The 24785-nt window shown below is 40.1% G+C and overlaps 1 protein-coding gene across 1 annotated transcript in view; it reads left to right on the forward strand.

Moving 5' to 3' along the window:
• The first annotated feature begins 3022 nt into the window (after nt 1-3022).
• LOC136155193 (uncharacterized) overlaps nt 3023-24785 on the forward strand; it is a 51181-nt gene continuing 29418 nt past the window's right edge. The window contains exons 1-3 of the mRNA XM_065917056.1: nt 3023-3107; nt 3575-3805; nt 8857-8958. Coding sequence (XP_065773128.1) covers nt 3023-3107; nt 3575-3805; nt 8857-8958 — 418 coding nt within the window. The remainder of the gene's footprint in view (nt 3108-3574; nt 3806-8856; nt 8959-24785) is intronic.

The following is a 24785-nucleotide window of genomic DNA, read 5'->3' on the forward strand; positions in this document are numbered from 1 at the left end:
AATCAAGAAATCATTCTCACTGAACTACACTGGGAACATACACTAAGGGGTGTAAAAAAATTAAAGCGACTCCCCATGTTGCAAAATGAAGTTTAAAAGGCGTCTGAACTAAAGCTAACATCGCATGCGGCCAATGCCCTGGCAGAATGGAGGGATGCTAACTATGCCTGCCTGCAGTGTCACAGGAGCCAATTCATGGGAGAAGAATGATGGGACTTAATTAAAGGTGGATGATGTCACTTGAAACAACTTTTGGACTGAGGTTAGGTCAGGGTTAAGTTAAATTCTATGAGGAGTCCCTCTATGCCATGTCAGTGGACAGTTCAAACAAAGTTGATAGAAGGGAGGTAAAAGCCAAGAAGTTAAAAGTCGCACAGTAAAATAAGTGTCAATGTGTAAAAAAAATGATGACAGTTTAAAGCATTTTGAATGCTGAAAATGTTTAAGCAGGAGCATCAGAAACAGGCTTACAAAAGCTGTTAGACCCCGGTAAGGGTGGAGCTTTTATAAGATATATCCAATGAATCCTGGCTCTTTGAAAAGGGCTCCATTTCAAATGAGTCACTTACATACTTTCCCCTGCACATCAAGAGCACCATCTTAAAAGGACCAAGGAACACTAGAGAAATCTCGTGGATAGTACACATTTTAATAGCATGTTAAGATTATGTAGGCAGGGTACACGGTTGAGAAATGTGAATTTGATCTACATAAGTAAATGATCTTTGTAAAATAATTTTAAGGAAGAAAAATTTACTCTTGGTACTATGAATTTTGCCTAAAATGTTTGACAAACAAGATATATCAATGTAATAGTCAAGAAATATGTATTGATTTCCCCATTGATAGACATTAATATAATGTCTGGAAATGTTTTAGAAAATGTAAAGATGAAATGGACATGACCATATCTTTAACAAGTAAGAGAAACAGGTATTAAACAAATGGTAACAATTAATTTAGGTAGGCATAGATATAAGAAGTCTATAACAGGTATAATCAATGTCATGAGGAATGATAGGTATAATCAATGTCATGAGGAAAAATGATAGGTATGATCAACATCATGAGGAAAAATTATGGCCTCCTTCACCTAGGAATAGTAACAATTATATGATAGGTATAACCAAAGTTGTGAGGAAAAAAAAACAACAACCAGTATCCTTCACCTAATTTAGAATTATAAACATGGATTATAAGCCTACCCCAGTAAGACTGGTGCATCTAACCACATGAACCAGGTCTAATCACATGGTTCCTCTAACCACGTGGACCACACCCTTGTCTAACTTAATGAAACTATAGACCGTGCCAAGTAGGATCACCCAAGATGGACGAGTCATGGTGAAGAGGTCTGACAGAATGTGGTCCACTGGAGAAGAGAATGGCAAACCACTTCAGTATTCTTGTCTTGAGAACCCCATGAACAGAATGAAAAGGCAAAAAATAGGGCGCTGAAAGACGAACTCCCCATTCGGTAGGTGTCCGATATGCTACTGGAGATCAGTGGAGAAATAACTCCAGAAAGAATGAAGAGACAGAGCCAAAGCAAAAACAATAGCCAGTTGTGGATGTGACTGGTGATGAAAGAAAGGTCTGGTGCTGTAAGAGCAATATTGCATAGGAACCTGGAATGTTAGGTCCATGAATCAAGAAAAATTGGAAGTGGCCAAGCAGGAGATGGCAAGAGTGAACGTCGACATTTGAGGAATCAGCAAATTAAAATGGACTGGAATGGGTGAATGTCACTCAGATGATCATTATAACTGCTACTGTGAGCAAGGATCCCTTAGAAGAAATGTAGTAGCCATCATAGTCAACAAAAGAGTCTGAAATGCAGTACTTGGATGCAATCTCAAAAACAACAGAATGACCTCTGTTGGTTTCCAAGGCAAACCATTCAATATCACGGTAATCCAAGTCTATGCCCCAAACCGTAATGCTGAAGAAACTGAACTTGAAGAGTTTCTTCAGCAGAAGAACAGAAGAAACTTGAACGCTTCTATGAAGACCTACAAGACCTTCCAGGACTAACACCCAGAAGGATGTCCTTTTCATTATAGGGGACTGGAATGCAAAAGCAGCAAGTCAAGAAACACCTGGAATAACAGACAAACTTGGCCTTGGAGTACAGAATGAAGCAGGGCAAAGGCTAATAGAGTTCTGCCAAGAGAATGCACTGGTCATAGAAAACACCCTCTTCCAAAAACATAAGAGAAGACTTTACAAATGGACATCACCAGGTGGTCAACATTGAAATCAGACTGATTATATTCTTTGCAGCCAAAGATAGAGAAGCTCTATACAGTCAGCAAGAACAAGACCGGGAGCTGACTGTGGCTCAGATGATGAACTCCTTATTGCCAAATTCAGGCTGAAATTGAATAAAGTACAGAAAACGACTAGACCATTCAAGTATGACCTAAATCAAATCCCTAATGATTATACAGTGGAAGTGAGAAATAGATTTAACGGACTAGATCTGATAGACGAGGGCCTGTGTTTCTCCACTTCCCCCTCCAGCCTGTGACCCTGGTGCTTCTTTTCATCACAGCCCCCACTGAATGCTCAGGGCACAGCTGGTAAGTGAATAGATCAGAGGCTCCATTCCTCCACTGAGAAGCTCGGATGCTAGTAGGAGGAGGTATAGGCCAGGTCAGGGGCAGGGGAATGTGTAGGAGTGCAAGGGCCACTCTCCTCGCCCCCGCACTGGACACATGACCCCTTTGATGGGAACCTCTCATACTGCACACCCAGCAGGGAAAGCACAGCACAGACCCTACCTCTGAGAGACTTCAGGACACCAGCATTCCGTGGGCCCCAGGAGGGAATGTGAGAGGATCCACAGGAAGCAGGGGCTTTGAGAGGGACCTTGAAGAGGACCCTCAGCCTCCTCTTGTCCACTTCAGCCGGGGGGTGTCTCATTCGCTTCTCAGGACTCCTCACCACAGCCAGTGCAGATGTCCTGACCTTGATTCCATACGAGGTCCAACAAGGTGGTCTTTGCCTCAGTCCAGGAGAAATGACGCATGTTTCTGTCACCGTTGCCACCCCAAGGTCCACCCCTCCCCTGACCCCACTGCCTATGCTCCCTTCCTCTGACGTATGTCAGTGTGTACTTGTGTGCACACGCAGAGAATCTGCTCCACATTGCCAAAATATCCTGGGGTCTCAGGACCTCTAGTTCCCACGGCAAACTACGTGGCAGGGAGACAGCGCTAGCCTAGGAGATCCTAACTCTCCCTTCATCTCAAGACTCTGCCCCTGCCGAGGCTGATTAGTAGTAACACACACACACACACACACACACACACACACACACACACACACACACACTAAATAAAACTTCACAGGCTAAAACGTATTGACTGAAAATTTATAGAAGCAATAGATAAGTTTGGTACCTATTATCTGACTCAGTTGACCAAGTAGAAATTATTATTCTTAAATCTTACAAAGACAGAATCTATAGTCATGAAATGATGATTAGGATAAGAAAACTTGACATTTATTTTTTTAAACAACTGATATCAAGTCCAACACTCTAAGGAAATGTAAAGTCAGGATTTTCCAGCCAGGAGTCCTGGGGCTGACAAACGCCCCTCCCCGCCCCCACTGGGCCTGGAGCGAGTGCGCAGGCGCGAGAGGCTGCAGGTGCGAGTGCGCAGGCGCGAGCGGCCACAGGCGAGTGGGCGGAGGCACAGGGACGCCAGAGCTCCCGGACCGCTCCTGAGGGGAGGGAAGGTGGAGACTGGGTCGGTCCCCACTGCGAAAGGCCCCGGACCGGGGAGCAGCGCAGACACGAGTAAGTGCAGCTCTATCCGCAGCCCCTCACCGCGCGCCCCCGCCTGCCCAACGGCCAGCGGCCCCCGACTCCTCCAGCCTCGGGGAGCGCGAGCCTCGCTGGGTCCTCGGGTCCGGGGTCGCCGCCACCGGCCGCAGGGTGAGGACCCCGGGCCGGGGCCCAAGACGGTCGTGGAACTGTGGGCGCCCCGCGCGCTCGCAGCCCTCCCTAACTCGGCGCCCCTCGACCGCGGGGGGCGGCCTCTGGGTCTGTGGGCGCCGCCTGGACCCGGTCGCCGCGGGCTCGCGGGTTCGGGAAGGGGAGGTGCCTCCGAGGAGCCCGAAGTCGGGGCCGCGGGGTGCGCGTCGGGCGCGTTGGGTCCGCGGGTGTGAAGAGGTCTCTGCTCCCGGATGCGCGCCGGTGATGGGGGCGCCCAGCTCGGGATCCTGTTCGCTGGCCGCCAACAGCGGGTGTTCAGGTGGGACTCCGTGCTCTTTGCTAAAGCCTTCTGGAGGATAGGCTACAAAAGGTTATTAACGTTCACTTTCAGCGTTTTCAGGCTTTATTGACGGTCACTGACTCTAAGAGCGCGTCTTGGAGGGCAGTTTGTGACATACTAACATCTAAGCAAAGTTTGAAATAAAACTATTCCCGCCTTTGTATGTTTTGGGGTATGGTGAAGAGTTTTTCTTGATTCCGTTAGGCTTTTCAAGCCTAACGACTTTTGGCGACTTTTGGCGGAGCTGCACTGCTCTTAAATGGTGACAGTATTGTCGCTAAGTCATGTCCCAACTCTTGGGACACCGTGGACTGACTGTAGCCCTTCAGGCTCCTCTGTCCGTGGAATTCTCCAGGCAGGAATACTTGAGTGCGTTGCCATTTGCTTCTCCAGGAGATCTTCCCAACCCAGGAATCGAAGCCGAGTCTCTGGCATTGTAGGCAGATTCTTTAGCAACTGAGCTACTAGGGAAGCTCCTAAGTTAAATGAGCATTTAAAAAATACTTCTTTGAGCAGTTACCATAGACGCTCAAATATTTGAGAATTTTAGTTATAGTAATGGGCGTGGTTTCTTTGGTTTTTTGTTTGGTTTTGGGTCTTTGGTTATTTTTTGTTGTTGGTTGGCTGGTTTTGGGATTTTTGGATTTCTTTGGGTCGGGGTAGAGTTTGCATCAGGAGGAGATGGTATCCAAATCAGGAGAAATGTTTATTTCATGGTGTTCTGGTATGCAGTGTTGCAGTTTAAAGTATCTAATCCTGGTTAAATCTCAGATTGGCTCCAGCAAATGGATATTTTTATTGAGAATAGTTTGGGTTTTGTTCTGTGGGTTTTTTATGTGCTTTTCTTTTTTAGTACAATCTGCTTATTTAGCATGCTTCAAATCATAATAGATTGTAGTTAACACTGGTGGTTGATGCAAGGAACAATGCTTTGTAACACAGAGATGGGTTGTCTTTTTCTACAGAAATTTGTTCTTGAGTCAGTAAATTTCCACGTAAAACTCTCAGGAGTGACTTTTGCTATAGCACTTTGGTCTCTGTAATGAGGAATAAAGCATATCATTTCACTGTTGAAGATAATGGCATATACTATAAAGATAGGCATCGGGTACATAAAAGGAATTCGAGCCTTGAGTTTGGTGAATTAGTGTCCTCAATGAAACGGCTTGTCTCTTCGAAGAGAAGGAGAGCGATAACCACATGGTGATGACCAGGGTTCTTTCCCTACCTTGAACACCAAGAGGAACGGGAGGAGACAGAGTGATTTTCAGAAGAACTGACGTTCATTTATCAACCACGTACCCTCGTTCCTTGCTGTTTCTTAATTCCCAGAGAAATTAAAAAACGTGGTTCCTAACCAGGATATTTGAATGGGAAAGGTCCTTTCAGTTCCCAGGCAGGTAACTGAATCCGTTGTATAAGCGTTCATCTGCCTGTACCTTGGAAGTAACACTGAGAAAATCGTCTTCTCTAATGGATGAAGTGGGCAGAATAGGAGGGTGGTGGAGCTTTTTGGGGCAAGTTTTCCAAAAGTTGGAGCAAAAGTAAATCAGTCTCTTCAAAGGAACAGACTCATTAGATACCAGCATTTGGGCCTTAAGGTCTTTTGCAACATCATGTAGCTTGTTAGTAAAAATACTCCAGACCAGAGAAAAGTCCACGTGGTCAAATGCTTATTGGATGAAAAGTAATGAAAGAAAAAGAACATGCTGAAGATTTTTAATATCTGGTATTTGACCCAGATCAGTTGACTGAGTACAAATAAAGGTCAGTCAAGAAATCTTCCAGAGAGAGAATTTAGTCATTCAGCTGTGATGTGGACAAGAAACCTGCTATTTATTTGTTAAAAATTAATCCCAACTAAAATACTTTGTTAATTAGCAATAAATATGGATAAACTGCAAGTAGTTTACTATGCTGTGTTTTCAAAGCAGGATCAAGGAATTAAAAGTTACTGAAGTTTTCTCTGGAAAGTACTTTCTCAACATTATTTTTCCAATATTGTAATTCTGATTGCAGTGTGTATGAATCTCAGAGTAAAATCTGTTGAGGAATTGATATTCTCTGAGGTCAAATGACTGATTCAGAAGAGCAGGGTTAAATTGGAGGGTAAAAGTGTCAATAACACAAATTGATGTCTGTCATTTTAAATGTACTAGATTGAGGGCCATTTAAGTGGATCGTATAATTAGCATAATTGTGCGTATAATGGTTTATGCTAAATTACCACACAACTCCCCAAATTTCAGCAGCACAGCACTATGGTTCCCACATCACAGCCCTGGGTGGGTATTCACTTTGGGGAGACTGCACTCCTTCAGATGGTCATTCAGGAACCCAGACTCCTCCCATCCTATACTGTCTCCCTTCCCTTAGACCTCATCCCCATCTGCATCCATCAGCAGAAGGGGTCAAGAATATGGAGAAATGCATATGGAAGTTTCTGATGAGCCAGCTCTGGAAGGATCCAGGTCAGTTTCTCTGCTGCTGTTTTGGCCACAGTCCATTTCTGTGGCCACAAGAGAGACTGGGGATTCTTCCAACTGTTCTCCCCAGGAAGGGAGAACAATTAAAGTTGTCAGCAACTTTATGAATGTCAGTCATTCATTTCGATTTAATTCGTTTTCAAATCTTTATTGGCTGTTTGCCATACACCAAGCGCTGTGCAGAGTGTGACCTGAGAATTGGTTGAGCAGCATCTTGATCTTGGAGGAGTTGTGAATCCTCAGGAGAGAAGACAGAGTATGAAGTGCCTGCCATCCTAGGAGAAAGGGATTAAGAGAACCTGCTTTGAAAGTTCAGGGAATGATTCTAGATTTGAAAGCTGCCTGGAAATGATTGATTTGGATTCCACTTTCAGAGATGAACAAGATATGATTGTGAAAGAAGCTGGCATCAGGAGCCGTAGAAACAGGTCCTGCGATACAGGGTATCATAAAGAATATCATGTCGTCATTGTTCAGTTGCTAAGTTGTGTCGGTCTCTTTGCGACTCCATGGAACTAAGAAGAGATATATCATTTTACAGCTAAAGCAGCTGAAGCCTAGAGTAGGAAGGTGACCATCCAGGTCAGGTAAAGGGGTTGAAGATCAGGTTTCAAGCTGAGAAAGAGTCCACGGGGACTCAGTCTGAGCAGTTCAAACACTGAAAGGAGACCACTAATGTTCTGGGAAGGCTGGCATCTGGCCTCAGTGTGGGATTTGAGACAGAGAGTGGGCCCAGGGGGAACTGAGCCTCCGCAGTGGGCAGAGGAGGCCACCCCATCTCCGAAAAGTGCCACTGACCTCAGAGTGGGTGGAATGAGCAGTGAATTCTAGTCCACCTGAGAAAGCAGTCCAATCTGAATAACTCTGAGTTTAGGTTTATCTTACAAACTTCTTAAGAAAGAACTTGGACAAGGCCAAGTCAAGTGCAGCCTCTTGAATTCCACACCCAGTATTCATTGGTGGAAGTGCTTAAACCCTCCAAGTGATTCCAGTATTTTAATTTTACTCTGTATTTAATTCCAACAGTCCTATGATTACTTAATGAGCAAATAACTGGAATCAAAAAGAGTGTGAATATATTTTTAATGTGAGGACAGGTGAAGTGAAGCAGTCTGGAAGAGGGAACCAATAAAAAGGGATCTTGGTAAATAAATAAAGACATCGTTTAGAAATGGAGAGGTATTTGGAAGGAAATTAGTGCCTGACACCATACTCTGCTCTTTGCATGTTTAGGAGCTAGTTTCTGATGTTATTTTCACCACAGATCTCCCTGTGGTGAATTGTATTTGACCTCCACACTGTTTATCTCCTGGACACATTGTGAAATTTTGAGAAGAAGCAGGTATTAGAATTTGTCTTGAGAGCAGCTATAAACATTTCCTGGAACCCCTCTAGGGTAGAAGAAAAAGGAAAGGAAAATGGAAACAAGGGATAAAGACAGCTAATAATGTTGGAGATACCACTGGGATTTGTGGTCTCTTTTTGAAATGGCTTCCCTGGTGGTTGAGACAGGAAAGAATCCACCTGCAATGCAGAAGTCCTGGGTTCGATCCCTGGGTTGGAAAGATCCCCTGGAGAAGGGAACGACTACCCACTCCAATATTCTGGCCTGGAGAATTCCATGGACAGAGGAGCCTGGTGGGCTACAGTCCATGGGGTCACAAAGAGTCGGACACAACGGAGCACTTTCAATTCACTTTTTGAAACTAAATAGAAGAAGTCAGAACGTGACTGTTTCTTGATCATGGTTTGTTTTCATTTTTGTCTTTTTTTTCTTACTCCTTCATCAGTTATTCCAGTTGATAGAACATTATGTCATCTTCAGTTTCAGTGTGAGTGCTTGTCTTGCTTCCATTTGTATTATTCATGCAAACGTTGATTGAACTGATGACCCCAAGTCATCAAGGAAACATTAAATACACTGATGAATACATTTCTTAATTTTAGAAAAAATTAATGAGTGAAGGTTAAAATACTCTTCTTAAATTTGTCATTTAAAAAATTCTCATATGCATACCTCATTGCCTAATACTGCCAGAAAAATGAGGAATTCCTATGTGTTAATGAGCCTGTATATTTTTTTACAGGTATGACTATTACCGAGTGTAACAGCCCAGTTTGCTGGCCACGTCCTGTCTCCAGGAAAGTTGTAGCTGCTGTTGTTTCAGGTAGTCCCTTGGGTACCAGAGGTGAGTTTATGAAGCTATACGACCTTTTACACTTATTTAAAAAAATTGAAGTGTCGTTGATTTACAGTGTTGTATGTCAGCTGTACAGGTAAGTAATTCAGTTGTGTGTGTGTGTGTGTGTGTGTGTGTATTCTTTTCCATTACCGTTTATTACAAGGTATTGAGTAAGTTCTCTGTGCGATACAGTGGGTTCTTATTGTTTATTTTATATATAATATGCCTTGCGTGATTCACGCTGGTCAGACAACGTGATTATGTTCACTTCTGATATAATCTTTTTAGGTACAGCCTTAAAGTCTTTGATAAGATATTTTAAAATAATTTTAGCATGTGTGTGTTCTAATTCCAGTGGTAGTTATTAGAGATATGATTTTGCATGAAGTATTTCTCTTTTTGTCCTTGACCAATTAAAAAAATTGTTTTTTTTTTTTTTTTTCTGATTGGTTTGCTAGATATTTGTGACTACATTAAAAATGTTAACTTTTGTCTCATCTTAAAATACGATCTGAATTAGCAATGAATATTGTGCTATACATAAGCGCTGTGACATAAATATAGTTTCTAACTTCATAAACACATAATCTAGAAGGGAACACAGACACATATGTAACAACTGCATTTGTTTACTGAGTGAAATAGTGAGATGGATAAAGTTCTAGTAAGCCTTGAACAGCCAAATCAGCTTCAGAAATAGATGTGCAGTTATTTTAAAATATTTTAAACATTTTCCAGCTACATGCAGAAAATAGTGTGAAAAAGGTATGGTTTTTACTATAAGCAATTTAGCATTTTGACATTCTGAGCATCCTCATCATGAAATTAAGTCCAGAAGGAGTTTTTTTCCATGTCTCTTGAAATGGTCCTTGTTCGTCCACAACATTTCCCATAATAACAGAGGTGCTTCCAAGGGCAGGAAACGTCAACATTATTAAAGTTTCACAAAGCAAAGTCAATTTTAAGAATATGATGTCCCCAAACTGACAAAGGTCTTGAAAAATAATTTCAAGGGAGGCATAAATTATTTTCTGCTTGTCAAAGGGCAGAAATATTTAGGTTGAGCTAATGAATGGTAGAGTTTTAGAGTGGAGAATATCCTTAAAATATTACATAGATTTATACTGTCAGTAGATGCTACCTACATGAGGTTATTTGTATTTAAACAAATTTTAAAATTAAAACTTCAGTTTCTCAGTTGGATTTGCCATATTTTAAAGATGTTTATTAGCTACATGTGGCTAGTGAATACTGCATTGGATAGTACAGATGCAAAACATTTTCATTATCATAAAAAATTCTATTGAGCAATACTAAATATATACCCAGATATTCATAGAGGAGGCAACCAAATCTCAAGGAAGTAATAAAACTTCCAGAGGTCACACAGCTGTGTTTTTAAAGAAACGCAGAATGATGCAAAGGAAGTAATAACAGAGGCATTAAAGAAACCCAGGAGGTTTCTGGAACAGATAAAGTAGAGTTTAACCGTGCAGGCTTAGTTGTTAGCAGGGTTGAAGCTCATGATCATTAGGACGACCTACCTGATTGAATGTGGACAGTTAAAATTTTATGCAGTGAATTAAAAGCAGAAAAATATTTCAATTTCAATCAAAAGCTGCCAGCTCCATATTTTTAGCCTGTGCTCTGCTTCCAGATTATGTTTATCACTTTAGTATACAGGGCACCACTCAAACCAAACCCGAAGTTTGGTTTGCCTGGCCCCAAGAAATGAAACAATCTTGAGGGGTTATGGCTATATTTGAAAAGGTTGATTTTTCAATGCATCATGCAGACTGGCCCTGTTTTAAAAGGGACTCCTGCCACCACATAGTCGAAATGTGAACTCTTTTCTCACTTGGCAAAAGTCAAAGATAGGCCCTGCCTTTTTATTATTTCATTAAAATCCAAATATTATTTTTCCATTTTCTACCTTGTTTTCATCACAGTGTGATCAACTGTAGTCAAGAAAGGAAAGGTTAGATTTATCAATCGAAGTGTGATAAAGGCCCTCTAAATAATTGAACCCTCAGGAGAAACAATCCTCATGTATTCTTTTTCTGTTGCTTCAATATCTTCATAAAAAGTCATTTCAGTATGTTTGGTCCTGTAGCAGAGATTCTGTGAAGTGCTTATCTTCCTCGGAGGTCCAGAAAGCCTGTGAGTGTGTGGATAAAGGTGGGTCTTAGAGAGAGAGAGGGAGGATGGAGAGAGACTTGATGCTGAGAGAGGACAATGTTCTAAAACCTCCTTGGGTTGAAGGTAGGGGAGCAGAAATACCCATGAGTAATCTAGAGTAAAAGTTAAATAATCAAGGAGATGAATACTCTGAAGGAATATGGTAACTTCCCTCCTAGAAATAAAAGTTACCCTTATTAATTCTCTTCCTTTTGCCCCAGAAAAGCATTAGTTAGGTCTAGAGAGGGGTATTATTGCCAGAAATGGAAAAGGCAGTTTGAAGAGACTAGCCTGGAGCAGAGAGAGCAAGAAAGCTGAGCCAGTAGATGGAAAGCAGACTTCATGGAAGTCTCCAGCTCAAGTTCTGGGAACACCAAGTTCAAGTCCAAAAGGGCCCACATGGGAACTGAGGAAGACTGGCAGAGAGGGCAAAGTTACACTGAAGGTACAGTATTTATTATGGGATTGAACTCCTGAAAGGCCTTCCAGTAGCTTCCGATCTGTTCAAGAATCCTTCATGTCCTGCTGCTTCCCAGTGAGTGGCTCACAGCTTCAAGACCTCTTCTCCAGGCTAAAGAACTATTTGTAATATACCCTGCCTGTATTTTTTACTTTGGCAACCCGGACAAGGAAAGTTGAACAATTTTCAGATTCTAGAGCTTTTGCCCCAGCCCTGGAAATGCTGCAGACAGCCAATCTCAGCTAAAGGGAGCCACTTAGCCCAGGGTCACATCACCCCTTCGTACAATGCCCTTCATCCAATGACAGGTGTAAGAATATAAAAGTTAAGACATCCTCCTGAATTGGGACATCCCCCTGAAGGGGTCATCTCATTTTAAGAACTCTCCCCCAAAGGGTCACCTGAGGTTTCCTGAGGCTGCAACACAACTTTACTTCTACCTTTGCCCAATCTGATGTCCTTTTCTTCCATACGTTGTTGATGCCAAGAGTTGTCCCTAATTAATCTCTTAGACACTAATCACTGTCTCAGGGTTAGCTCTGAACATGGTGGCATTTGTTTATGATTTGGAGTGCATACCTAGACTTTAAAGTGCAGCAGTGCCCAATTGCACAAATATGTCTTTGTATTTCTCTCTCTCATCTCTGTTTTCATTTTCTCGCTGCTAGATTAGTCAGGGGACTCCCAAGTTCTTCATTGTGTCATCCTGGTACCAAGATTCTCCTGGAAATTATAAAGTTATTCACCTTCTACATCAAGTACTTCTTATTTTTTCCCTAGAAACATAAATCATCCTTAAAAGGAATTAGAGTGTCAAATCTTAAATATATTTTAGTTTCTCCACCACTTTATACATTAAATGCTTTTTCCTGGAGACTGCTTCTGACATTGGCGTTCACTGTGCTCTCAAACTGCCTAATTTGGAAGCTACTCCTGTTTCCAAATGCTGCCTTCTGCTGGTCTCCTGAAGTTCTGAAGTCTGCCCTGCCTCCACTATTAGGTATAGTTCAGTAGTTGTCTACCTCAAGGTAATAGGGTATCTTTTGGAAGCTTTATTCTTTTTCCATTTACACAACACACACACACGTATATGATTACATATATTATATAATTCTAATACTTAAGCGTCTGTGTGACCACAGCTTTATCTGCAGCCCACAGGTTTTGCTACAGTATATTTTCATTCAGTTCAGTTCAGATGCTCAGTCATATCTGACTCTTTGCGACCCCATGAACTGCAGCATGCAAGGCCTCCCTGTCCATCACCAACTCCCAGAGTCCACCCCAACCCATATCTGTTGTGTTGGTGATGCCATCCAACTGTCTCATCCTCTGTCGTCCCCTTCTCCTCCTGCCCTCAATCTTTCCCAGCATCAGGGTCTTTTCAAATGAGTCAGTTCTTCACATCAGGTGGCCAAAGTATTGGAGTTTCAGCTTCAACATCAGTCCTTCCAATGAACACCCAGGACTGGTGTCGTTTAGGATGGACTGGTTGGAGCTCCTTGCAGTCCAAGGGACTCTCAAGAGTCCTCTCCAACACCACAGTTCAAAAGCATCAATTCTTTGGTGCTCAACTTTATAGTCCAACTCTCACTTCCATACATGACCACTGGAAAAACCATAACCTTGACTAGACGGACCTTTGTGGCCAAAGTAATGTCTCTACTTTTTAATACGCTGCCTGGGTTGGCCATAACTTTCCTTCCAAGGAGTAAGTGTCTTTTAATTTCATGGCTGCAGTCACCACCTGCAGTGATTTTGGAGCCCAGAAAAAGAAAGTCAGCCACTGTTTCCACTGTTTCCCCATCTATTTGCCATGAAGTGATGGGACCAGATGCCATGATCTTCGTTTTCTGAATGTTGAGCTTTAAGCCAACTTTTTCACTCTCCTCTTTCACTTTTATCCAGAGGCTCTTTAGTTCTTCTTCACTTTCTGCCATAAGGGTGGTGTCATCTGCATATCTGAGGTTATTGATATTTCTCCAGGCCGTCTTGATTCCAGCTTGTGCTTTCTCCAGCCCAGCGTTTCTCATGATGTACACTGCATGTAAGTTAAATGAGCAGGGTGACAATAGACAACCTTGACGTACTCCTTTTCCTAATTCTGGAACCAGTCTGTTGTTCCATGTTCAATTCTAACTGTTGCTTCCTGACCTGCATACAGGTTTCTCAAGAGGCAGGTCAGGTAGTCTGGTATTCCTATCTCCTTCAGAATTTTCCACAGTTTATTGTGATCCACACAGTCAAAGGCTTTGGCATAGTCAATAAAGCAGAAATAGATGCTTTTCTGGACCTCTCTTGCTTTTTCGATGATCCAGCGGATGTTGGCAATTTGATCTCTGGCTCCTCTGCCTTTTCTCAAACCAGCTTGAGCATCTGGAAGTTCACGGATCAGGTATTGCTGAAGCCTGGTTTGGAGAACTTTGAGCATTACTTTACTAGTGTGTGAGATGAGTGCAATTGTGCGGTAGTTTGAGCATTCTTTGGGATTGGAATGAAAACTGACCTTTTCCAGTCCTGTGGCCACTGCTGAGTTTTCCAAATTTGCTGACATATTGAGTGCAGCACTTTTACAGCATCATCTTTCAGGATTTGAAATAGCTCAACTTGAATTCCATCACCTCCACTAGCCTTGTTCGTAGTGATGCTTACTAAGGCCCACCTGATTTCATATTCCAGGATGTCTGGCTCTAGGTCAGTGTTTCATTATCATTCAATTAATGAAATTCTAATTCCTATTATGACTTTATCTTTGACATCCATATTTATCAGAAGTATGTTTTGGTTTTTTTTTTTTTAATTTAATTTGTTTATTCAGCTGCACCTGGTCTTAGTTGTGGCTTTCAGGATCTTCAGTCTTCATTGTAGCATGCAAGGTCGTTTAGTTGTGGCATGAAAACTCTTTGTTTGTGGGAACCAGTTCCCTGACTCGAGATGGAATTCAGGCTCCCTGCATTGGGAGTATGGAGTCTTAGTCACTGGACCACCATGGAAATCCAGAAGTGTGTTTTTAATGTCCAAATATTTGATAAAATATTGGTTATACATTTTAAAATTTCTTGATTATTCTGAGTCTTGTTTTATACCCAGCATTCAGTCAACTTAAAAATGTGCCATGTACACCTCAAAATTTGTATGTAAATGTGCATTTCATTCTTGTTAATGCAGTGTTTTATGCAAATGTAGGCCAAAGAGTTTTTCAATTAATTTATTTTAATTGGATATAGTTACATTAAGGATATTGTGATGGTTTTTGCCATAGGTCAACATGAAATGGCCACAGGTATACATGTGTCCCCCCCAATTCTGAACCTCCTCTCCCATTTCCCACCCCACTGTATTCCTCTGGGTTTTCTCAGAGCACCGACTTTAGGTGCCCTGGTTCATGCATCAAATTTGCACAGGTCATCTATTTTACATATGGTAATGTACATGTTTCAATGCTCTTCTCTCAAATCATCCCACTCTCATCTTTTCCCCCTGAGTCCAAAAGTCTGTTCTTTACATCTGTGTCATCTTTGCTGCCATGCATGTAGGATTGTTGGTACCATCTTTCTAAGTTCTCTCTATATGCATTAATATAGAGTATTTGTCTTTCTATTTCTGGCTTACTTCACTCTGTATAATAGGCTCCAGGTTCATCCACCTCATTAGAACTGACTCAGATGCATTCCTTTTTATAGCTGAGTAATATTTCATTGTGTGCATATAGCACAACTTTCCTATCCATTCATCTGCTGGTGGACATCTAGGTTGCTTCCTTGTCTAGCTTTGTAAATAGTGCTGCAGTGAATGTTGGGGTACATATGTCTCTTTCAATTCTGGTTTCCTCGGGGTGTATAGGCCAAAGACTTTAACAATGGTATTCAGATCTTCTGTAGTTTACTGATTTGTTGTTGTTCTGAATTATTGATCTAGGTAATTTAGATTTTATTTCTAGTTAGTTTTCAGAATTTCCCTTCATATATTGCCTCGAAGTTTAGTTTTATGACATGTTCCTTGTAAAGTAATGGTTGGTTTTATTATCCTGTCTTATCTCCAGTGATACTTTTTGCTTTCAAATCTCCCATTATTTTTTTTTCAGTTTTGCTTATTGTTTTTATGACATAAGTTTTGCATCCTTTAACTTGCAGTCTGACTATGGTGTCTTGTAAGGGGCATAGAATTAAGATTTTTGTTTGTTTCAAAAAATCTCTGCCCTTTAATGTGACTATTTACAGTTAACGTATCTTATTATAGACCTTTTACTCCTTGTTTTCTGCTTGTCCTTCCTTTTTATGTTCCTCTGGCTCTTCCTTTTAAATTCATCAAACTCCATTTTCCCTTTATTAGCTCACAATGCTTATATAGGTAGCAGTTACACATGCACCGTGACTTATTAGCTCCTTTACTGCTTCTCAAGCAGTGCTGAGACCTTAAATTTATTTTATTACTTTTTCCTCTTCCTCTTGTTTTAATGCATTCTAATTTTTATATATTTCATTATTACTCTTATGTGCAGTTAGATTTTATTCAGATTTATTCACTTACGCTTCCTTTCTGTTCTATTTAATTCCTTTGTCAAGTCCTTATTTTCCTCTATGATAATTTTCCTTCTGCCTGCGGGTCTCCCTTTCAGTTGGTTCTGATGAGAACATATTCTCTAAATTTTGTTTGTTTGCAGATTTCCTTATTTCATCTTCCAAACAACATTTTCTCTGCCTCTAGAATTCTCAGTGAGCAGTTATTTTCTTTAGCACTTTCCATTATTTTCTAGTATTAATCATTTTTGTTGAGAAGTAAGCAGTAATCTTAATCTCATGCGTTGTTGAAAGGTCAACTGTTGTTTTTCCTCTGGTTACTTCTAAGGTGTTCTGTTTTTCTTTGCTATTTGTAAATTGTACTCTGGTGGTGTTAGATATGGTTTCTTTATATTTACTCTTGTTGCGTTTTTTAGTGCTTGTTGAATTTATGGCTTGATATATTCTTTTTAGTTTTTGAGAACTCTCAGCTATTATTTCTAAATATTGTTCTCGCCCGAATCTCTCTCTTCTTTTCCCTTTGGACTCCAATGTAAACATATGATGAAAATGTTTACTGTGGCCCATATGTTTCAAATGCTCTTTTCTGTACTTTTTTATCCTTTTTGTTTTCCACGTTTAGTCTTCCTATTTTTACTGCTACTCTGTCTTCCAGTTCATTTATCTTTCTTCACCTGTGTTCGGCCCACTACTGAGTTTAATTTTGAATTCTGTCAGTTCAACTTTAATCAGTTTCTAGTTGTCTAGTTAAATTCTCTACCTTGTCATCTATTTTCCTGAACTTGGTAATATTTATCAAAATATATTTGAACTTTAATATCTAGGTCATCCATGATTCTGATTCTGTTTTTTATTCTAATTCTCCTTTTCTTGGGAGTCTTGGTGGTTCTTTGATGAACACCAGACTTGGGATATGACAAGTTGTAGAGAATCATAATGACATTCCAGTTGACCTTTGAACAACCTGGATTTAGATTGCACAGATCCACTTATATATGGATTTTTTCCCAACAACTGCAGCACTGCATGATCCGTGGTTGGTTGAATCCTCAGATGCAGAACCATAGATAGGAAGGGCCGCCTATCAAGTGATATGTGAATTTTTGACTGCATAGGGAGTCGGTGTCTCTAAGTCTTGTATTGTTGAACGGTCAACTGTCCTTTTTTCAAGAGAGAATTTCCTATTCCCAGGTAAGGAGCAGAAGGAAAGATCAGCTTATTGATCTTCAGTCATTGCACAAGCTTCATACTCATTTTCCTTCTTTATAGATGTTTCCATCAAGGTAGCTGTTTCATCAACCTTCCTAACACACATTCACGTGGACACAGATACATATAGAAACCTCCAGTGTCCTAATTCATATCATTAGCTTTCCACCGGGCCACTATTCTTTGGTGGGTTCTGAACCTCAGTTTTATCTCCTCAGCATTACAAGACTCCTGAGTCTTTGTTTTGACTTCAGTTAGCTTTTGTTTGACTTCTTAACATCTTGCCTTGTCTACCTACGTGGAAAATGTGATAACGTCAAGGGACCACTGTTGCTGAATTGAGCTCGAGTCTCTGAATCTTTCCCATCTCTGGGATTTTGATCCTTAAAATTCTAGCTGCCTTGTTATTTCTAAAGTCCAACCCTGCTCTCTCCTCAGTCCTCCAATATTGTCCTAAGATCTACTGGCTTTTCTGCCTCTTAGGAGCCATATTTGGTTTCTCATGCTTTTGATTTTCATCAATAGTTTCTAAATGACTGGATTAGATAAAGCATGTGCAGAATACTGTTCTTACTTCTATGAGTTTCTTTTCTATTTTATTTTTCTATGTCATGGCTACCTCATTAGCTTTATAATGCTCACAGTCAAATGTTGCTTATGATTTATCTGACCTTTCTAGTATGGTTTCCTAAGGTAAACTGATATAGTTGGAAGCAGAAGTCCTTACCTACTATTGAAAAATTCTGTTTTAGCTTTCTATGAATTCTTTGATTTATTTTATTTTGTCCCATCTTCCATCACTTTTTCCTACCAGAAATTCCGATTCTCACAGTTAATTTTAAAATTAAAAATTATAATTAAGCTACTATGTTAATAGTCAAGGGATTAATTTTGCTTTGAAGAAGAACACAGATTGATGAATGGAATATGGAGAATTTCTTAAGACCTTTGTCATTTCTAAGCATGGGAATCAGCCATCTGCACCGTGATAAATTAGTCAGATATGTAAGGAAGCACTCATTATAAAATCAGCATTACTCAGTAACAATCTCAAAAGTTGCTTCACTTTCCTACTCATGTTACCAATTTCCACATGTTCAATAGGAGCTTAGAATCATGAGATAGGCCATTTTCCATGTCCTATCTTAGTAACTATAATTATTGGGAAAACAAAACTATAAATAAGGATTTGCTATGAATATATTCAAACCTTTTGTTCCTAAACATCTTCTAGAAGAAGACTGAAAAGTTTGACATAGAAACACCTCTTGATAAGTAAGAAACAGTAAAATTTCTCATAATAGTTCTTTTCTGATCCCATTATGTGATTCTCAGGTTCACACAAAATTATTTTTATATGAACTTCACAAATCTTATTTTTACTATTAAATCAGTGGCCCCACTCTTTTGAAACATGGGGCAAAATAGTTGAAATTGGAACAATTTTCCAAAACCCAGGGCATATGACATATGTACCTATAGAACGCAATATTTCTGTCTGGTTCTGCAGTAGAATTTTTCATACCTGCCAGTCTAAGTTGACTATTGTTTTTACAGTGCGTTAGTAGAAATCAAATGGTAAATTCAGTCAAACAGTCATTTCATACATCAAAAAGAAAAATCAGTCAACACAACTGTCTGACTGAAATAAAGGAAGAAAACAATTCAAGGCAAACAGTTGTCCTAGGAGACTTGTATAAATGCAGTAGCGGTGTCATGTGCAGAATTAACCTTTCCCCACCTTTAACTGGAGAACATTCTGCCAGCCAATTCAGTCAGCTCAGATAAGCCTGAATTTTAATATTCCAGTCTCATCACTCTCAGTTGATGGTGACTGCGCTTCCTTCTCCTTCCCCTGTCACTCAGTGGAGAACGTCAGAGCAGGAGGACAGTGATATCGGCATACTGTAATGGCCTGCCCTGGACTCTACAGCTTCAAAGTTCTTAAGCTGACTCAGTGATCTTACAGAGTCTGGTGCAGAAGGAATATGTGAATTAAATTACAGACCGTTGACTGCCTTCTAGCACTAACATCCCTTATTTCTGGTTCTAATATATCACTAAATACTCAAGAAGAAATTTTTGAGTGTTTAGCAGAAATATGGCTCCAAAGCAGACACATTGAAAAGAAACATTGTCATCTATGATTGGTTTTAAAGTTGACTTGTCTTTTACTCATAAACAGATTTAGTGTGAATTCAGTTTTGCTAAACGTTAGAGAATCTTTTGGAGGGACGTGCCAACTCTTTTGAGTTTTTTTGCACTCTGACTTTTAAAGCAAGGTTATTTTTCAAAAAGTTTAAGGGTTACTTGAATACTATAAAGATTATTTGTATTTTTGAGTTGCCAGTTCTCTAGAACAAATTTGTGTGCTTGAAGTTCTTAACTGTAGTACCTAGATGGCACGTGGAAAGCAAGCAAAAGAGATGACTTTTCTGCTTTGAGAGACCTCTGCCTATCTTTGTAAGTAACAGGACTCATTCCTCATGAAACAATGTTCAGAAAGGAAGGAAAGGTAGTTTTCTTAGTTGAAGCTTATGATACTGAAGAGGACTCTAAGAATAGCTTCATAAAGAGGATCTGCGTAAAACAGAAGTAACCCTAGGAAACATGTATTTTCTGATGGACTCTTATCTTTGTGATGGTGAAAAGAGGATATGGCAAGGAAGTGACACTAATACTGGCGTGTTACATCAAGCTGTCTCCTGGGATGCAGGGGTAAGCACGTGGGACAATAAAAGCACTTGAGAAAGAGTCAGCTGTCAGCCATCCATCACCTAGTTTGTGAGCATACTTGTGCCTCTCCTCCTCCTTTCCTTTTGACCATTTTACTTTTCTCAGCATATTTAAAAGAAGGCAAGGTGAAAAGAGTGGGTTAACTGTCAGATCAGTCTCATTTTCTGTTTTATAGTACCTCTCACAGTTTGAGAACAGATAGAGAGCTTTGGAATAATGGGAAAAAAAGAGTCTCTTGGATCAGTAATAGACTCTCATGATATTTGGCCAATCTTGTGCTCATTTAGGACGCTAAATAGCAGTTGAATGTACCAACTTCTAATTCAGTAACTAATTAAGTGCTCCTTTAGATAATATACCTGGGTAAGGGGAAAAAAACCCTATTTTTCTTTACCTTGTCATAGCATTAATGGATGTTGGGGGGAGTCTGTGTTTATCTGTCTATCCATCTAGATATAGATACATATTTTGGATTTGCTAGATTTATTATTCCTGTACCTGTTTCCCCTCAGATGTATTCCCTCTCCCTTTCTTGCTCTGCTGACCCCTAGAAGCTACATACTGTTCACATGATTAGATTTAATGAGAATCCTTGATATGTAGTTGAGGAGCAGGAGGAAGGGAGAAACCAGAGTCTTTTTCTCTATCTTGATCTTGCTGGCATCTCTGGCAGGAATGTCTTCAACTCTTTGACTCCAGGTCCTAAAAAGCCTGTCAGCCAGGTGACCATAGATGCTGTCTTGACTCTTGGTGATATCACCTGTTTCCTTTGACCTCCAGCCTAAGAGAATAGTAGTCTTCTGTTGGTGATAATCTGTGGATTGCACACATCCCTTATTTGGTCTCATGGCTCTTCCATGACTGGTATAACCAATTCTCTGTACTTAATTCCCTTTAATCTTGCTTGTAAAATGGTTTTCTTTCCTTGGCTAGCCCCTGGGATACAATGGATAGGGCAGTTTTTCTCATGACTAACTCACTAATCAGTGAGGATCAACCAATTCCCAGTAACATTAATATCCTAATTTTACTAACTCATTAGCTGCATTTGACTAACTGTAATATCTGAGCCATCCTTAGAGTATCTTTAAGGTAGCATGATTTGGGGGGTCTTGAGAAAGGTTGTAGGACCTTTCTACCAACTTCATCAATTCTCCTTCCAATGTCACATGTATAATCATTTCTTAGTCTCACAAAATCTGAGGGATAGAGGGGGAATTATAACTCTGCAACATAGTTTCTGGAATCAGATGCAAACATTTAAAACATTAATCACACCTGTTTTTTCTAAGACAATATGAATATTTCAAATATTTGGCCTATATGAAACTTAGTAATAAATGCAATTTATAATCAGTGTCCCTATGAGATATGCCTACTGCCACATTTAATTTTTACTAACAAGGCATTTCCCCATGCAATAACAAACATGAATCATTACACAATCGTAGGGGTACAAGTAATATCAGATTTTTCATATAAATACCATTTATTTTGGATCCAGACACAAACCACCTAGTTGGGCAAATGTACAGTGTCATCTAATAGTGGGAAACCCTTCCATTATTTTGTAGACGAGATCGGAGGCTTCTTCTATACCAGAAAAAGTGAAGAGAGACTTGGTCCTCATTTGCAAAGGTCATGCCTGCCAATACTTTTTGATCAGACCAGGAATGATCCCTTTGAAGGTGGAGGGGATTCCAGAATATCATGATTTAGAATCCACTCCATAGACACAGCACGTTTAGAAATCCTTCCATACATGGGTGCCATGTTCAATTTGTAACCACTGTCCTCTGCTTCATCCTCAGTGACCTCACAATAGCTAGGGTCAGATCATCCTTGTTAGACCTTGGCACTCACTCTGTCAGCCAAGTGATATGCCAGCTTCGTAATGGACTCACTGTGAAACTGAAGCCACAGTGTAGTGTTTGCCAATTTCTGTAGTGGGACTGCTCCCATGGTGGTCAGTTTCATGTTACCAACATGATGTCAGTGAAGGCAGAGTTGGGAACAGATTTTTTTTATTATTTCCACCATACAAATTTAAGACATGTAAATAACCTCAAGAAAGAGCACAGATTATAATAAAATGCAGTATAATAATTAGGAAGTGATGAGTTTTGAATATCCGTTAGTATTGTTGTTAATAAAATTAGTTTCACAGTAAGTTTATATCATTTAAATTTTAATGATGACTGTATTTGACAACACAAAATTCCTGAAAAAGATAAGCAAGAGAATATGAGCTCTCTGTAGTACACTACCATTTGTCTTTCTCTCCTTAGATTCTCTTGGAGCCTGCCAGGCTCCTCCCGCCATGGAATTCCCCAGGCAGCAACACTGGAGTGGGTTGCCGTTCCCTTCCCCAGGGGGTCTTCTGGACCCAGGGATGGAGCGCAGTCTCTTGCACTGCAGCCAGATGCTTTACCCTCTGAGCTACCAGGGAAGACCTGGAGTGTCCCCAGTCTCCACACAGAAAGAGCCGTTGTAAGAACTGACAGCGTCGTGGTCCATGGTCCTGGGTCTGATTTCTTTAAAGAGGTGTGAAGAGGATCCTGTCTACTATGCACCTTGTCACATGGAGAGTTAAGAACTAGAACTGTGGGGCTGACTGTGCTTCTGGAGAGAAGGGAGTTAGGGTTGGAGACTGTAGGGAAGCTCATTTTTATATGTTTTTGTGAGTACAGAGCAGTAAAACACAAAATGAAAATGGATTTATCAGTAGACTATTTCACTACGTAAAATTATGACTCAGTCACCCTACTATGAACAATGTTCCTGCTGCCCCCACTGTTTTAGGATGTCACAGAGGGCTCCCTTAGAGTGCTCCCTGACTAATGTAGATGCCAGGCACCGTAGGGGGCTCCCCAGCTGGCACTAGTGGTAAAGAACCCGCCTGTCAGAGCAGGAGACATAAGATGGACAGGTTTGATCCCTGGGTCAGGAAGCTCCCCTAAGGAGGAAATGGCAACCCACAAGAATGATAGTATCAAGAGTTAAGGGTGTAAGGAAGTGACTTAAGAGTCAAGAGGTGAACCCTTATGAATGAGATGAGTTTTCTTATAAAAGAGGCCCCACAGAGATCCCTTGTTTTTCCTGCTATGTGAGGATGCAATAAGAAGTCTACAACCCAGAAAAAGTCAGCAGCCAACCATGTTATCACTCCGATCTTTTGATGTACAACTTTCAGAACTCTGAGAAAGTTCTGTTATTTATAAGTTGTCCAATTTATAGTATTTTGTTACAGCAGCCCAAGTGGATTAAGACACCAAGTATTTGCTAAGAGTGTTTTTGGATGAGATTAAAATTTAAATCGGCATATCGAGTAAATCAGATTGCCCCCCCCCCCTAATGTGAGTGGGCCTCATTTAATCATCTGAATGCCTAAATAGAACAGAAAAGCTGACCTTCCCCTGTGAAGAGGGAATTCTGCCAACTTGTGTCCTTTGAACTGGGACACTGACTTTGCTCCTGCCTTTAGACTCAAACTAAAACATTAGCTCTTCCTGATCTCAAGCCTGCTAGTTTTTAGAATGGAACATCATCATTGGCTTTCCTGATTCTCAGAATTGTGGACTTAGGCTTGAGTCTTCAGCTCTGACTTACCACCCTGCAAATACTGAGACTTCTGCATCTCTCTAATCATGGGAGCTAATTCCCTGTAATGAATGTGTTTGTGTATAAATATATACATATATTGTTATAAACACACATATATACATATTTATGCCCTATTGGTCCCATTTCTCTCGAGAACTCTAATGCATTGCCTGATATTCTTAATTTTGACTCTGTTGACCTCAGCACTCTATTATGGAACATGGTATAATTTTTATTTAGCAGTAATTACCTTATTGAATACATTTTTGAAGTAGGAGGAAAGATATTTTCTTTTTTGCAGCAATACAGATTTTTCTTTTTTGCTATAGATGTAGATCCCAATGATTATTTCAATTAGCTGATTTAGTATTGATGAAAATGATGGAGAATATTTTTAAACCAAATTCCAATTACATAATCATAAACCTTCACACTTAATTAATCATAGTTTACATGTTTGGAAAATTGAATCACTCTTAAGGAGCCTAAGTAGTTATTTATGTATACTATAGAAAATTACAGAGGCAGGAAATTTGTTGATACTCCTTTTAAGGTTCTTTTGAATTTCCAAAATATTTTATAAGGTTTAGGTTACTTTGAAGTAGGATTCGCATTTATAAAGAAGTAATCAAAGTTGAAAGAAGGAGCACAAAACTAAAAGTCAAGTCTCTTAGAAACTAACCTTGACTCTGACAATGATTAGCTTTTAACTAGTTCACAGCAGTGGATCTCACTTTCATTATGTATGAGTACTGGTAATAATCAGATAATATGTATGCTCTTAGTATTATTTCATCTATAGGCAACAGTGTGAGATAAGTTTCTTTGTTCTGACTCATCTAAACTCATCTTACTGACTTGGGTTTTTCTCATCCTACTTCTATGACCACAGAATGACTCCCTCCTCTGGCCAGACTGCACTAGGGAAAAACAAATCTGATATTCATCTGTCATGAGTTTAAATAATTTAAAAGGGATTCAAGTGTGATTGACTCTGTGTTGCTGCATTTGTTTTGCATTTTAACAAGACCGACATTTTTAGCTAAATGAATGAAACTCAAAAGTGGAATTTCAGATGACAGTATAGTTTGGGACAGAAGTTTTCTTAGCCATTTGAAGAGCTTTCA

This window comes from Muntiacus reevesi, unplaced genomic scaffold, assembly GCF_963930625.1.
Source record: "Muntiacus reevesi unplaced genomic scaffold, mMunRee1.1 SCAFFOLD_115, whole genome shotgun sequence".
In the NCBI taxonomy this organism is placed as follows: Eukaryota; Metazoa; Chordata; class Mammalia; order Artiodactyla; family Cervidae; genus Muntiacus; species Muntiacus reevesi.